This window comes from Ailuropoda melanoleuca, chromosome 2 (assembly GCF_002007445.2).
Source record: "Ailuropoda melanoleuca isolate Jingjing chromosome 2, ASM200744v2, whole genome shotgun sequence".
Classification (NCBI taxonomy): domain Eukaryota; kingdom Metazoa; phylum Chordata; class Mammalia; order Carnivora; family Ursidae; genus Ailuropoda; species Ailuropoda melanoleuca.
In genome coordinates, this window is record NC_048219.1 from 46,827,737 (window position 1) to 46,844,522 (window position 16,786).

Genomic DNA, 16,786 nt, shown 5'->3' on the forward strand with positions numbered 1-16,786 from the left:
AGCTCTTTAGCCTGGGATTTACGACATTGTACAGTCTGGTCCAATTTGCCTTTCAGTCCTTACTTCCTATAACATCACGTGTATACCCTATACTTCAGACACACACACCAAACTGGTTGCTATTTGTATGTTCTTTTGTATGCTTCTTTGATCCTGTTCATGTTCCCTCAGCTCACAATTTGTTGAATGAACAACTGAATGAATGGATAATTATAAAGACAAACTTATAGTATCAAATTATCCAACATTTTGTTGAAGCATTAAAAAAAAACCAGCATAGAGCTATCTTTGAATCTCTGCTAATGTTGCACAGATTGATTTTTGATGACTTTTTGTTGTCTGTTCATATGTTTCTTGAAGTAACTATGTGAATTTCAGAACTGACATGATCATTTGGTCTATAGCGGCTGCTGCAGCTGACATGGCTTACCACCATATCAGACCTCCCATTGGCTATTCCATCCCCAAGCCCATATCGTCTCTGCTGATGCGAGGGTGGAATGCATGTCCTGAAGTGAGTAATTTTTATTTCCTCTTAGAAAATGTGTTATGGTCAAAATCTGTCACAAATAGTGTAACTCCAAAGTCTACTTTCAGTGTGTATTTTAAGACTGTCAAGGCAGGAAGACTGATTTGCCTTCTGCTCTTTAGTCTCTAATTGCCTCAAGAAGCCTGAGTATCTCATATTTCTTTGCCGCCGCTCTCTGATTTTGAAATGTTTCTCACAACTGATTAGCAAAAGAGAGACCAGGGTGTGACAGATGACTCACAGTCTGATCTCAGCTGCAATTTTATTAACTACGCTTGAACCATACTTAGTCATTTTCTGAAGAAAGAAGTTTGGCACAAGATGGATTTGTGTTGGCTTTTCAGCATGAGGCAGGCCTTCAGGCGAAGGCCCCATGACAAGTGGTCTTTAGTAGCACTGGCTTAAGCAGGAGGCCTGAGGCCTAGTCCTAGTCCTTCCCTAAACCTTTAAGTGGTTATGTGATAAAGTGGTTGAGAGCACGATGGAAGGATCAGAAGGATCGATGCTATGAAAGGAGTAAGGGAGGGTATGTAAACAGTGAAAAAAATTTAAATATGATCATAGACCTAAGAATATTAAGAGTTATGCTCATATAATCCCAGAATGAAATCTCAGACCACTTGTCTACAGGAAAAGATTCTTCTTATCTGTGCCAGGCATTTTGATGTCTGCTTTGTTCTCAGAGAATGACAAAGGAGGAGTTTCCACAACTTCTCTCCTGATAACATGGTTTAGTACAAGGTCTAAGACTCTCCCTGCCAGCATGTCTTGTTGTCTGTTGAAATCCTTGTGTTCTGACATCAGCCCACATTGATTCTTCTGCTCTGAGTAGAGGGAATTAGTTCACATTAATTCACAAAAGTGTAATTGTTGTTAACCCAGGAAGTACCTCACCAAAGGAGAAATAGAATAAGGCCCAGTCCAGATCTGGAGCAGAAAAAGCAGAGTTCCCCACTTCTTTTTTCTAAAGGCAAAACCCAAACCAAGTCATTACCCAATCCTCCAAGTGTACATGGAGACTCTTAAGAAGAAAAATAAAGATTATTAAGGCACATGGACTGAGTAATCTCAAAAGAAATAGCCTCTTCTCCTGACCATCCCATTTGATAGATTATGTATTTATTGGTGTTGAATCTTCTCCCACTACCAGAAAGCAGGGACTTTTTTGTTTTGTTTTGCTGCTATAACCTCAGCACCTAGAACTGTACCTAACAGATGTTCAAAAATATTTGTTGAGTAAATGAACGAGTACCACTATTGCTTATCAAAGCCTCCAACCCCTCTTCTGAATTTCAGTGTCCAAAAATATTTTGTCTTAAAATTTATGACTTAAAATAGTTTGGAAAAAGCTTTCCTTATTTTTCAATATGAACCTCAGGCATATTTTCTAGGAATAAGTGTATCAAAAAAGCTAATCCGGAATTTCCTTCCTTCTTTGGTGTATATAAAATAAAGTATAACACCAAAAACAGTTGAGGAAATCCCTTTTGCTTTTATTAATGGACTCTTCGTAATTTGGAAGTTTTCATTTGGAGATAAAAGCAAGTTATTAGCAACTTCTAAAAGCATTTCTTGGGGGTAGAATGGATGTCACAAATAACAGGTTAGGAAATAAGAGAAACAGGTTAGGGCCAAAGGACGGTAAATTTAAAGTTTTTAAAAAAAATACTAAGAGCCCCAAAATCAAATGGTTAGTGGGAAAGGTTTTTTTTTGTTTTGTTTTGTTTTAAAGATTTTATTTATTTATTTGACAGAGACAGCAAGAGGGAACACAGGCAGGGGGAGTGGAAGAGGAAGAAGCAGGCTCCCAGGGAAGGAGCCTGATGTGGGTCTCGATCCCAGAATGCCAAGATCACGTCCTGAGCCAAAGGCAGACGATTAACGACTGAGCCACCCAGGCACCCCCAGTTAGTGGGATAGTTTTATTGCTAGGTGGCAAAACCAATCAGCCCAGGGCCTGGGCTCTGAGAATGTAGTTCAGGGAGAAGGACGGGAAAAAGCATAGTAGGAAGCAAAGTCTCTGACTAGCCAGCCATATCTGGGCTTGCCAGTCAGGTGAGCCCTGGCTTAGCTGTGGTTTCCATCTCAGCATTATGAAGTTGAGCTGCTGGATGTGACGTGCCTGAGACATCATCACAGTGCCCAGTAAGGTCTTCACTGTGTGAGTAGGCTTAGTGGTGAAGAAAAAGGAAACAATGGGCTAGTTTTCATCCTTTCCTTCTACAATGATTTATTGAGTCTCTACTATACACAGCCCCAGGAACAAGTGCTGGGGATTCAATGGAGATGTGCTCTCCATGGAGCCTGAGTAAGGCCTCGTAGCCAAACGGAGATTAATTGAGCAAACACATGATTTTATAGTTACAAACCAAAATGAGGAAAACAAGATTAGATGAGAATGCATACTAAAGGAATTGGCCAGTGAAGGACAAAGAGATAGCATAGGTCAGGAAAGGCTTCCTGGAAGAAGTGACACTTGAACTGAGATCACAAGCATAATTAGGAGTTGCTGAATAAAGGGGGTTGGTGAGAGAGAAAAACAGTCCAAGCAAAGAGAAGCTGTGTAAATTCACTGAAAGAAAGGACACAAGGGAGGGACTTATTAGTTATGAGAACATTGTAGCCACTGAGGGATTAGATCTCTATACTATCATTTGAAACAAGTTCATCTTTAGATCTGAGACACTAACACCATGCTCTCCCGGTCCTTGCTTTCTAGGTTATCAACTTCACTACTCATTCCTTCTTTCGTATTTGTCTTTGCCTCACACCTTGAATTTGAACCACATTATTATCTCCTATATATGTCTTCTTAGTCAAGACCTACAAAGATAGAAGAGGACAGTGAGAACAGCAGCCTATAGGAAATGGAAAATGCTGGTTGGAAAACAGTGAGAGGTGGGAAAAGTCCTGTTAGATCAGATTTTGGAAAGCTTTGGAAACCAGGATAGGGAATTTGGATATGAAATTCCAGGCAATTGTGTTTTTGTCTCTAAAGCAGTGCAGAAATATGATGAAAGTAATTTTTTTTGGAAAATTCATCTGAATTTGGTATGAAAAGATTTGATAACTTACTCAAAGAATTATACGTGGTTCCTATAGTGAGACAGGCACTGAATTATCTTCTAGTGTGACTGGGATAGTTGAGCATTGTTTCTTAATGTGCGGGCTGCATATTACATACTCCAGTTTACCCGGGAATATTCCTCAAAACAAAGATTCTGAGGTCCCATTCTAAAGTTACTGCATCAAAATGGCTAGGATGGAGCCTGGGACTTTGCATTTAGCAAGCACATCAGGCGATCTGTGCCCAGCAAAGGCAGAGAGCTAGTGGGCTGAAACAGGAGCCAAAGACACTGAAGTCAGAACATCCAGCTGGGCTGCTATTGCATTAATCCAGTTGATTACAACACCAAGACTACAATGGTTACTATGGGGATTCAGGAGCAAGGGCAAACTTGAGAACTACTTCAAAGGAAACAACGTCCTAAGAAGGTGAAATTCTGGATATAGGAAATGGAAAAGAGGCAGTAGCCCAGGAGAGCTGTCATCCCTGCCTTCTGAGAATCAGCTAGTGACCAGAGTACTCCCAAGGCCTGTTAGGTATCAGGGATATTGTTGGCAGTGAGAGAACAAAGCCAAGCAGTCTGCCTAAGGCAAGGTGCTTTAAAAAAAAAAAAAGAAAAAAAAGAAAAAAAAGCATAGAAAAGAAAAAATAAAGATTGCTACCAAGAGATTAAAAAAAACCCAACCTGGTCTACAAAACTAAGGGAACTGTCAATTAGAATAAAGTTATTGTGCAAGAAGTTGGCATAGACGCTCTTCTCACCTTAAAGACGCTTAACCAAGTGAAGTGGGATCAGGGGAGGCAGACAGATGGCACAGGAGCTAAGCTCAGTCAGAGAGGCTGAACAAAAATAGAGGGGAGAGGAGTTGGAGTTAAAAGCAAGGAAATTTTGAATCCAGGGAGAAAACAGAAAGAAGAGAGGGAATAAGGTTAGGGAGTTTCAAAATAAGAAAGTTACATCATTTGCTGGCAATTCTGAATAGGAAAGAAAACAGAAGATAGGCGGGGTGGGGCGTGTAAGCAATATTTATATTGTTCTATAGTCTTTTAGGCTGTACAATATTGCCGAATGTAGATATAAAGATCCTGTTATATAAAAATATATTAGAATCTACATAAATACATAAAATATGTAAAAAATATTAGATATAGGGGAAGAGAAAGTACTACCTTTTTTCCCACGAGGAAATGTAAAATATAATATTCTATACCATGAGGGTATGCTTTCGATGTTTTACTGGGATATCAAAAATAAAATTGAGTATACCTCTATCTTTCCAATAAGTGTGGCTTTGAATGAGAGATGCTTATTCTACTATCGCTTTTAAATCTCATATATTTAAGGACATTTAATTCCTGTGCACAAGGAGGAGTACTCACACCAAACAACAGTGACATGCTAAACTCAAGAGATCAAACCTTGAAAGCTCACATGCTAATAGATTATTTAGTTTTCAAAATCTTAAGTTAATAACAATTGGCAATAAAGCTTGTTAAAATTCCCTTTGTTCAGGATCCATTGTGTTGATCTTAAAGCCCCATTTGTTCTTCTAAAATGATTGAAGCCGAGATCCCCACCTAGTGGATTTAGAGGATTTTACAGGATTTACAGAAATAGCCTACAACCCCTGGAAATCCTTAATTCTTTTCTCTTAGAGAAATAACGGGTCCTAAAAAACTCTACTTAAGATCTAGGATAATTGTCAGCAGAACAGTTGCAAATGGTTGAAATGTACCAATATGCATATCAGCTAGACTACAGTTAACAAACAAAGCTCAATTTTTATTTTCATACCATAATTAGGAAAACAGATCAGGCACAAATATGAATATATAATCATCTGTGTAGAAAGCAATATTGTAATACCACTAATTGAGATGTGTATAGTAATTTCCATAAAATAAACATCAAGTGTAAATCTGTTCTTTTTTCTTATTTAATCTTTCATTTGCTTAAGGCTTTTTTTTTTTAATGTTTGCTTTCTTTTCCAGAACTAGGCAAAACTTTTCTTTCCCATTTTTCCATTCTTTAGAGAAGCAAACTCAGTTAATTGTGTCAAACATATCTTGTGGCTCCATCTTTGATTTTTGCATTATATCCAGTCATGTACTTTTATTTCATTGATAACAAAGAGTTACTGCGGAATTTTCCTCCAAAATAATGCATTTGGAATGCTTGCAAAGACCAGGGGGTGTTTGTGTGTCCTTGTGAAGAAAGCGAAAATAGAAAATGATTATTAGTTGAGTTCTGCCTCTAAAGGTGATGCATTAGCATAATCAACAGATGGTGGGTACTGTGTAGGTTTTGGAGTGGAGTTTTCAGCTTCATTTGTTCTTCTAGGAATTAGAGGCACCTTATTTTTTGTCTCAAAACTAATGTCTTTTAACTCTGGTAAAGAGGAGAGCCCTTGGTGCGTCCACTGTCATTGCACCTTCTTTATGTGCACTGTTACCTGTATCTGGTTGAATATTTTGAACTTCTCCTAAACCTGCATATTACAGTTAATTCTAAGATCTATTTCGCTACACGAAGGTCTATTTTCAGCTTCAGGGGAACACGTGATACTCAAATCCTTAGCTGTAATAGTAGCCTCAGCAGAGCTTGAATCATACAACATATGTTTTTCACTTTTTCCATTTTCCCAAGTTTGCTGCATTTCTTTTCTGCTGCCTTTTAAGGTCATCTGTGTGGTCCTGATTAATGTACTGGAATCTGCCTTGTTTTCATCCAGCATTTTCTTTGCTTCTCTCCCTAATATTTTTATCCGTAGTGTTTCAGTGCCATCATCTCTGGGCAATGCATTTGTGCCATCAATTTCTTTTTTGCTGCTGTTGGTTAGATTCCAAATGGCTTGAGTACTAAGAGAAGTACTGATTTCTTTGGGAGTCTCTGTTCTATTTTGATATGAAATAGAATCTGTCTTCATCAATGTTAGGTTGCCTGTGGCTTATGTCTCAGAGGAAATGAGAGAGGAATCCTCAGTTTGTTTGAGGAAGTTTTATGCCTACATCATTTCCCTCATCCATGATACAACCTTCCACAATTTGACATGGTATTTTCCATTCGGTCATTAACATTTTTTCCTCATTTCCAAGTTGTTCATGACTTGAGTGTTGCTCTACATGTTTTAAAGTTTCATTTTGATTTAAAGTATGTTCCTTATAGGGGTCAGTCTTGTGGACACCTGCAAGTTGTGTTTGATTCCCCAGGAACGAAGAAAACAGATTTGGCTCAACTGTCTTTGATTTGTCCTGCTCCATGCACTCAGTGGGCTCTGTTGCCTCTTGGTCGGTAGACCCCCTGGAAATGCTGGGTGGTAAAACATCACTTTCTATATTTTCCCAAGTAGCTGGTAAATACCTACGCACTTCCAATGCAAGGGGAGTTGCACCTTCAGTTTGCTCAGTTGAAAATTGAGAGCTTGAATGCCTTCGATCAGCTAGGATGGGTGTGGGCAGAGGCAGTGTTGATGAATTGCTACCAGGAATGAGGCCATTAGGGTGACAGTTGCCTTCCCCGCAGCTCTGGGTGACTACAGGTAAGTCATTAGCACTGAAGAGAGGAGTCTTTTTAGTGTTTTCTTGGTAATATGGGGTCTGCTTTGGAGCATGTTTGAGAGGCATGTTCTCTGATGTGAGTTTAACATAGTTGCTACTCTCTGGCTGTTGGGGAAAATCTGTAGAGGACACAAGGTTTATATCGGCTTCTTTCTGAGAAGCTTTAGGTAATTTATTCGGCAGTAACAATACTTGTTTGCATTTCTTTGGGAGTTTTAGCAAGGATTTTTCTGGATGGACTTTGACTTTCCTAAAAGGGTGTGAGTTTAATTTTATCCTTGAATTTTGTTTTTTAATTTTCCCTTTGAGGTCAGTTTGATTGGTTCTCTTCTTTTTCAGAATCTGTGGATCAGTAGGCCATTTTCCTCCTTTGTTTCCCTCCTGAGAATTGCCACGTTTTTTGAGATCCAAGTTGGTCAGGTGGCTACTTTGACTTTTCTGATCTTTCCAGTGGGCTGATGTTTTAGATGACATCGCCAGACTATTTTTTTCTACTAAATCAGGATCACAGAAGCTAACCCTCTTAGGCGAATATGTTTTCTTGATTTTTGTTGATAACCTTGATAACTCCATGTTGTCCTCACGCATAAGGAATTTTTCTATTGCACTGTTAATTTGGATTTGCTCTTTCTTGGCTTTTGAATGTTCTTGACGATTTGGCTTCTTTTCTTTCACATAATCTTGAAATTGATCGCAGGGCACATACTTACAGATAAGAGAATTGTTTGGCTGGAAATAGCTAGGCCTGCTCCATTTTAACAGTCCACAAGGATCATCATATTTTGATCTATGTTTTTGTAAGATCTTTTGTACACAGTGTTCTTCAGGCTCACAAGGCTTGGATGATGAGCCTGTAATAAAATGTCTCTGCCTGTGAGGTTGTAAGCCATTGTCTTTTTTTTCTATTGGAGGCTGCCATGATTCATTTGTTAAAGGCTTTTCAAGACTTTTTCTTGCCAACATTGAAGCGGATGTTGCATATCTTCTACTAAATGTGTCACCGTTGATATCTGCTGAACAATAAATGCAGAAATTTGGCACAGAGCAGAGTTTTATTACCCCAACCAAACAGATGCTTAGAAACCTTATGAAAGGTACAAAAATGATTCCTCTGATTATGGCAATTCTTGAATATGTCCTAATTTTTCTCCAAACCCACAAAAGACTTTGGGCAGTTTAGTGCGTTTACAAAGCTGCTCTTTATGACCACGTTCTGATCGGTTGTGATGCTGACTTAAAAGTTACAGAATTAGAAATAAAAACATTCATAGTTGTACATCTTTACATTAGTTGTTGGTTAGGTTAGCTTTAAATATAAATAATATCTAAGCTCTCTTCAAATGACCATCACAATTTTTTTCTGCATTAGTTTCCCAGTTGGAACTAAATATTAGGAAGAACACAATACCATATTTGGTAGTGTTTAGGTTTCCAACATCAGATACCCTCAACAAAAAAAAGAAATACCTGTGATACTACTGGCTTCATCAAAGCAGAGACCATACCTCTTTTATTTACCATCACTTAATATAGTATGAATTAAATATTTGTTAAGTGAATGAGTATTTTGGAAGTGGCCTGGTCTGTATTACAGGAAACTCTATCTGTGAATTTTAAATGGTACATGTTAATTTGATATTAATGATACCTGTTAAATAATACTAATGACAAAAATAATAGTAATATTCACTATTAATTAAGCATCTACTAAGAGCCAGGCACTGTGCTAAGTACTGTACCTGCATTATCTCATTTAATATTCACAAGAGATCTGATCTACTGGACAGGTCCTGTTGTCCTATCCCTTTTACAGATGAGGAAAGATGCTTAGAGAGGTGAAATGCTTTCCCCCCATCACATGTCCACTAATGGTATGTACAGAACTTGACCCAGGTCTGTCAGACACTAAACCCTACCCTCTTAACCACAATGCATATTAGGTTTAAAATTACATCTTATCAATATACTTTCTCTTGTCTTCTGAAATCGTTTTATCCAGAGGAAGGAAGGAAGTATTTCTGTTCAGAGATAGGAAGACATGAGCTAAGCTTTACATTAGCATCTAACTCTTAAGATTTGCCTTCAACTTTCTGGGGGACCTCGGAGAAGCTACTTACTCAATGGGTATCAAGAGATAAGACTTAGATGGAAAATTTATGGTGGTATAAAATTATTCTGGGGAAAGAATTTTGGCTTTTATCAGATTCTAAGAGAGTTCTGTGACTCAAAGATAAATATTCAGAACTATTGGACTAGTTCTAAATCTCTAAATCTCTAAATCTCCCCTACTCCTGAAATACTGTGATTCTGTGTTTCCAAGTTTGAAGACAAAATCTGAGTGACATTGACTCTTACTGATTTCTGTTCTAAAGTAGATGTGGCCTTGGTTGTTTTCTTTCCCATGCCTGTCCTCTCCATCTCCAGTACAATGCCTGGCATGTAGCAGAATTCCAAGTCTTTCTTAATAGTAAATGTATTGATTTGACAAACAAATGTGTTCTCTGTGTAAAACAAGGGACTGGGTTTTAAATGGTTGAGACAATATTCCCTTCAGTATAAGAATTTCCCGCAGAAAAGTTAAGGCATTGGACAAAGCTAAACATCTGCCTGAGGTGTGACTCTATTGAAAGGGTAAGTGCTTATTTCTTTCTAAAATAATGCCAGTCTGATCTGGTTTCTATGGCAGGTGTTTTTGTTTTGTTGTTTGTTTTTTTTTTTTTTCTTGGCTATTCCTCTCTTGAGTCAAATCATCAGTCCCCAGAAACTAGTAAGAACTGTGGAGTCTGGGGAATGCAATGGAATAAAGCCACATCCTGCCTTATGCCACACATGAGATAACATACAGTTTCATTCTTTTCCAGTTGTCGCCAAATCCATCTTAAGGGCCATATCCCCATGGTGAGAATTTCTTGGTGCAGTCTCTCCACCATTCATATTCTGAGAGAAAGCTCTGCTTATTGTAAACTAATTCAAATAAATGACAGGAACCTCTTTACAGAGAAGCTGTCAAAATTTTCACTGCTGAGCCTGAAAGCATCACCTTACTATTCAGGAAGGAAAAGGAAGACATTTAATTCATTGCCTCCATCTAAATATTGACATTGCCCATGTACAGTGGGTAGATGTCACGGCCAGATTCACTTGGCTCCCAACATGGGGACGATGAATTAAGTCCTGACTTTCCCTGGATTGGGAAGTTATCATCCCTGACAGCTCAGCAAGCAAAGTGTGTGTCTTGACATCATTCCTGAAATGAATCACTAGCATGAGAAGGCCCATTCTTCTAACATGTCATGCTCTGAGAAGGGTGCTTACTGCAGAATTGGCATTAGAGTTCGAAGGATGTTGGAATAGAAGCCGATACTCAGCCTCCCATAAATCATAACAGCATATTGCTATTTAAAAGCCTTCTTTTCTTTAAAAAAAAAAACTTGTTAGGTGTTGGGTCACAAAATTCACTTTACAGCAGGCATGAGATATACTTACTCTCAGCTTCTGAGGGTGGGGGAGTCCTCATCTACACCTTACCCCAAACACACATGCACACACGCACACACACACACACATGCACGCACGCACACACATCTAGTATCTTTAGAAGAACGATAGACTGGTGATACGCAATGATTTTTATAGCATTCTACTGTTGAGAAAATTAAAGGAGATTATGTCTTTCAGAGGAACTTAAACAGAGTGGGATTTCCTAAAACAAGACAACTCACCTATTGTTCTTGTTACATGCTGTGGCAGAGTTTGAGGTTGGACTTCCCCAGGCTCATGATTCCTTAGCTTTTTAACTCTCTTTGGACAATACCTTGTAAGTAAGCCTGCTTCATTAAAAGCTGCCATATTCCCAGGAGGCTCTGCACATCCTGACTGCAGCAATCTGCCACCAAAGCAGAAGAAAGTGCTGTCTGCCCCATGGTCTTTACCTTTCAGGTTTCTAAATGATCCGTCAAGGGCTGTGGACTCAGAGGCCAGTGCTGCTTGATGGCTGTTTTCCCGTAAAAGCGGTGTTTCCTTTCTAGACCCCACAGTGGACATGACCTTTAGCTCGTTTCCCTGAGTTAAGTGGCAGTTACAGTATCCCTTAGCGTGGTAATTTCTTGCCTCATGAGCACACAGGGATTCATCGAAGGTTCTGCAACAAAGGTTTTCTGATGTGTGTTCATTTGCTTTGCCTTGTCGGAGTTTCCAGTTAAATACAACTAAACCTAGGCAAGTGAGACCAACAGCTCCTGTGACAAATAGAGAGACCATTAAAAGATAACATCAAAGGAAGAAACATATAAATCACCAAATGTGAAATCCACAAATATAAAGGTTAATGGCTTAAAGGGCATCAGAATGGGTGGGAAGTCTATCACCATGTAGAAAAATATCAGTCCAGACAGAGGCTATTTAATCAACACTGTTCTGTTGGTTAATTTGGATCTCTCTTTGTAGCTATCAAAAATTATAAGAAAAATACCATCTGGAATGTCTTTGGTAGAAAAAAGGTCTTTTTTCTTTTTTCATGGACTGAGATTCATTCAAGATAAAATAATTCTTGCAATAAAATTCTTCTGTCTGTGGGAAACCAAATTTCCTATTTCTTAATCCCATAGTGAATAAAAATAGACTACATTTAGGACATACCCTGAAATTCCCATATGCCATAACCTCCTCCTAAAGCCGTACTTTCATCATCCCTAAAGATTCACCCCCTACCTCAGAAAAAGTCATTGACTTTCTATTAGCATAAAGGCCAAACTCCTGGGCATCCAGGACTCAGTGCAGTCTGGCCATAACCTCCCTCCTCTGCCTGATTTTTCATGTTTCATTATTCAAGCACTGTGTTTCAAACTCTGCAATCCATTAGTCGTAGGTATGTCTAAACTTTTGTGTGTGCCCTTTGTGACACCAGCAGTGCTTTCTCCTATCTCTGCTTATTTGAAATTTGGGGTTTTTTTGAAATTTATTTATCCTTTAAAAACTAAATCAGTACCTCTAAATTTCTTGATACCTTTGCTTTTTTTTCCATCTTGCGAAGTTCTCTCCCTTCTATGAACTCCACAAAATAATGACTGACATCTAATCTCAGACTGTCTGGCACTGCCCTTTCATGTTCTATGTATGTATAGCTTATCCTCTGAATAAAATTGTAAAGGGCAGTGTTACTCAAACGCACATGCAGAGACAAACCTATTTCTACTTCAGTTTCCCATCTTGACAAATGGCACGCTCAACCACCTAGATGTTCAAACCAAAGTCTCTTGAGTTATACCCCAACTCCCTCTCAGTCACAGTCATTTCCTTTTTTCTTAGCCCTTATAACAGCATAAAATTATTGTGCTCACTTTCTTGCTTGCTTGTTCACTGTCTTCCCGCGCTAGATAGAATTAAGCATGGAGGGGAAATGGACCTTTTCAGTCTTGTTCAACATTATAACTCCAGTACCCTCAACTCTGGCACAGGCACACCAGAATTGTTTATTGATTATTCTTAAATATACAGAAGGGATTCTGTTTATGAGTTCTAATAATGAAATGCACTGAGTGGTTTAATCTCACAAATCCCCAAAATGGTGATGAGGAAGACATGGAGTCAGTATCAACTAAGTTAGGAGCCCCATTTTCTAAGTCCAGCTCTGTCCATAAATTGCTGTGTGAACTTAGGCAAGTCAGTTCCCCTGGAGAACCCAGTTTCCTGACTCTGGAAATGAGGACAGTGAAAAAGATGACATCAGCATTTTAGACTTTTTGATTGACTGCACCATGCCTGGTTCCCTCCACTGCAAACAACTTTAATGAAAACATGATGGTATTTTTTGAACTTGAAAGAAAAGAGAGCATGTCAGGCATGATTGCTTCATTTTTCTGTTAAAGATGAAGATTAACCAAAGTGAACAGCAATCTCTGGTTAAAAAAACAAAAACAAAAACAAAAAAAACCCTCAAACTTTGGGTAGTTTACCATATCTTGAGGTCTTATAGGCCCCACTTTAATTTTTTTGACACTATATTTTTAGTGCTATCACATTTTGAAATAATTTAATTTCTATTAAAGACACAACATTTTTAAAAAGTAGTAGCAAAACTTAGATCAAACATTTTATTGCCTAGAGCTAGGGTAATCCCAAATAAGACTTTTGGCTTTAAAATTTTAAAAACATATAAAAATAATAAAATTTTAGAAACATTCCATATGTCTTACAGAGAGTAAGAAAACTCAGGATTCAAAGCCTTGTTCTGACACTTTCCTTGGGCAAGTTTTTTAACCCCTCTGAGCCTTATTTTTCCTCCCCTATCAAACAGGGATGATTAATACCACTCGGTAATTAAATGAGATAATATATGTGACATCTAAAATAGTGCTTTGATAATAGTAAGGTTCAGTTAATCGTCATTGTGGTTTATGGTTATGATTGCTACTGCTGTTGTTTTGGTTCAATATTGCCCTATTAGGTCCTAGAAGACTCAGCTGTTGGGTGGGGGAGTCCAAAAAATAAAATCATTAAGAGAATACTTCGTATGGCTGATGCAGTTACTAAGCCAAATAATAAAGGAAAGGAAGACCTAAATTTTCTTAAACACATGCATCAGCCATTGAAATGAGAGTAGGCTTAATCTGATTATAGGGTAAAGTTTCTCCTCTAATTGTGTCTAAATGGTGAGGAACCACTCACTCTCCTGCTGTTGATGCTCGAACTATGCCTGCATCACACTACCACTCAGGTATGGTCACTTTGTATCAGTACAGAGAGCAAAAAGCAGCAAATGAAGCTTGTAGGCAGGCTGAACGTGCTATTAAGAAGATGGTTGAATTTTCATTGCCATGGGCATTGTTGCTATTTTTAAAAAGTGTTCTAACAATCTTTCTGAGTTGGAAAAACAACAACAACAAAAAGCAAGTTTAATGATAAGTCCTTGTTGGAAATGTTACAGCTTCATGAAATCTTTCTCTTTTCATCAACCAATTCACAGAATAGGATGTATTAAGATGTTAGTGTTTGATGCCAAATAACCACTTATTAGTTTTAAATTCACTGAATATGATTATTTATATTCCCTGGAATTGTGATGATTTATCTATAGCCAAAGAAGGAAAGGGAATCAGGGGTCAAATTATAGTTCTGTCTTTTCCCCAAAATCTACAGGTGTAGATTATTAACTACATTTTGACATCAGAAGGAGTAGACTCTTAATAGAATAAACTGTATAGTCAGAATTTTTTAAAGAAAAATATCCCCTAAAAACAGCACCTTTAACAATCACTCGATGAGAGATACATAATGATATTTTCACACATTATAACTTAATATGTGTATAATCATACTTATAACTTACCAGAATTTGTCCATGCATAATAAGCTTCCTATTATTTTGAACAAACCTTTGAATCTTCCAGAATTTATATCCATCTCTACACTAATGTAAGTTTTTAGTAATTTTTTTCTGAAAATAGATATAGAAAATACCTAGAAGATACTGAAAATTAGTCTATTGTAGTATTTCCAAAATGATGCCCTACAAAACACTAATTTAATGAAATCCTCTGTGAAAAAAAAGAGTTAATTGTTAAATAAATTTGAGAAATTCTCCACATTGTTATCTTCCTCTTAAGGATTCATCACACTCATTAGAAACCAAAAGACAATGAGAAAAATGCTACAGTGAAGAAGCCTGATATTTCACTTTGTTTAATCCCGAGTTACTCAAATCTATTTGAACCCCGCAACATGTTGTTTACGTGTGCATCTGTATATGGTTTTACTGGAATATCTATTAATTATTCCGTAGAACTAGCACTTGAGTCCTCGCATTCTAGTACATTTAAAGTAAAACTCCCTGCCCTATTGCTTTCGTCTTTTATGGTAAAGGATTTCTTAACACATATAATTACTGACATGGTTACACAGTTTTTAAAATAATTTATCTTTCCGAGAGGATTTAACTTCACTTCCAAGTGAATTTGATTACTGTCGATGGTAATTCCATTGTTTAGACCTGACGCTGGTCTCCATCTATTCTGAATAAAAGTGTAACTGTCAGGAGTTAAAAATCTGATATTCAGGTTTCACTGGAAACCTGCTATGGAATAATTATTTATAGCACATATTTAAAATACATCAGTTCAGTCCTGGATGTCATTTGCAAGCCTCTGGTTTTCTAGCTTTGGGGCACCCCCCCTCCACACACACACACTCACACACACACACACCTCATCACCATGGTTACCCACAAGTGCAAAGGATTTCACCATGCACTGCAAGCATAGGGGGAAAACACACATCCAGGCAGATAACTCAAGAAATTTCATGTATATTTGCTCTTTGACTAATGACACTGAGTATCACTTTATGGCAACAATAGCTGATGCATAGTTAAGAAATGTTTAAACTACCATAGAAAAATTAAAGAATTGAAAATTATCTCCTCTTTAGTCGGTTTGGGGAAGTATGGGCCAAGTTTATGAATGAGTTGATAAACAGAAATCTTACAAGAATTCAAAACCCCCAAATAGGAGGAAAGCAAGGCACAGGGAGGTTAAATAACTTGCCCAAGGCCACATAGCAAGTAAGAGGGGAGCCAGGATTCAATCCTGGGTAGCTAATTGCCGAGCTCATACACTGAATCACTGTGCTGTACAATCACTATAGAGCAGGACAANTCCACACACACACACTCACACACACACACACCTCATCACCATGGTTACCCACAAGTGCAAAGGATTTCACCATGCACTGCAAGCATAGGGGGAAAACACACATCCAGGCAGATAACTCAAGAAATTTCATGTATATTTGCTCTTTGACTAATGACACTGAGTATCACTTTATGGCAACAATAGCTGATGCATGGTTAAGAAATGTTTAAACTACCATAGAAAAATTAAAGAATTGAAAATTATCTCCTCTTTAGTCGGTTTGGGGAAGTATGGGCCAAGTTTATGAATGAGTTGATAAACAGAAATCTTACAAGAATTCAAAACCCCCAAATAGGAGGAAAGCAAGGCACAGGGAGGTTAAATAACTTGCCCAAGGCCACATAGCAAGTAAGAGGGGAGCCAGGATTCAATCCTGGGTAGCTAATTGCCGAGCTCATACACTGAATCACTGTGCTGTACAATCACTATAGAGCAGGACACATGTGATTGGCACAACATCAACTCCCGTGCACCTGGTTCAGCCACTGATTCTTACTATACCAAAGAGGGGCACACAGGTGTGAGTACCTTGAGGAAAGAGACAACGTCTCATCACTTTTTAATCCCTATTTCTAGTGTTGTAATGAATGTCCCAGGGCTCCATGGCGAATGGATGATTGATAAAACGTAGATACTATTCCTGAACTACAGACAAGGAAACTGAAGTCTAAATGGCAAGTCAACTGACCTAGGATTACGGTTGTTATTATACCAAGACTAGAGTTCTTGAATTCTGGTCCAAGACCCTTTCCCCAAGACCCTTTCCTCTGTTGGACAGCTTCTCTTCAACAGGACATTCTTACACCCTGTGCCAGTCAGTCAGCATCCTCCCACATCTACTGACAACCTCTCCCTTCCACAAGTCCTGGAAAACGTCCCCAAATTGCCTGGGAAAGGCATCATTTAATGTACTTTAGGAACATGGAGACGAGCTTGGCACAC

General features: G+C 38.2%; 2 protein-coding genes across 2 annotated transcripts in view; one reads left to right on the plus strand and one right to left on the minus strand.

Annotated features, from left to right (window-relative positions):
- Positions 1–16,786, plus strand: part of LOC100478721 (serine/threonine-protein kinase TNNI3K) — a 292,736-nt gene that overhangs the window by 209,323 nt on the left and 66,627 nt on the right. The window contains exon 21 of the mRNA XM_019797164.2: positions 405–514. Within this exon, the coding sequence (XP_019652723.1) occupies positions 405–514 (110 nt within the window). The remainder of the gene's footprint in view (positions 1–404; positions 515–16,786) is intronic.
- The window catches only part of LRRC53 (leucine rich repeat containing 53), a 15,422-nt gene continuing 4,469 nt past the window's right edge, over positions 5,834–16,786 (minus strand). Inside the window, 5 exon segments of the mRNA XM_034644748.1 lie at positions 5,834–6,014; positions 6,016–6,088; positions 6,091–6,581; positions 6,583–8,164; positions 10,877–11,392. Of these exon segments, the coding sequence (XP_034500639.1) occupies positions 5,834–6,014; positions 6,016–6,088; positions 6,091–6,581; positions 6,583–8,164; positions 10,877–11,392 (2,843 nt within the window).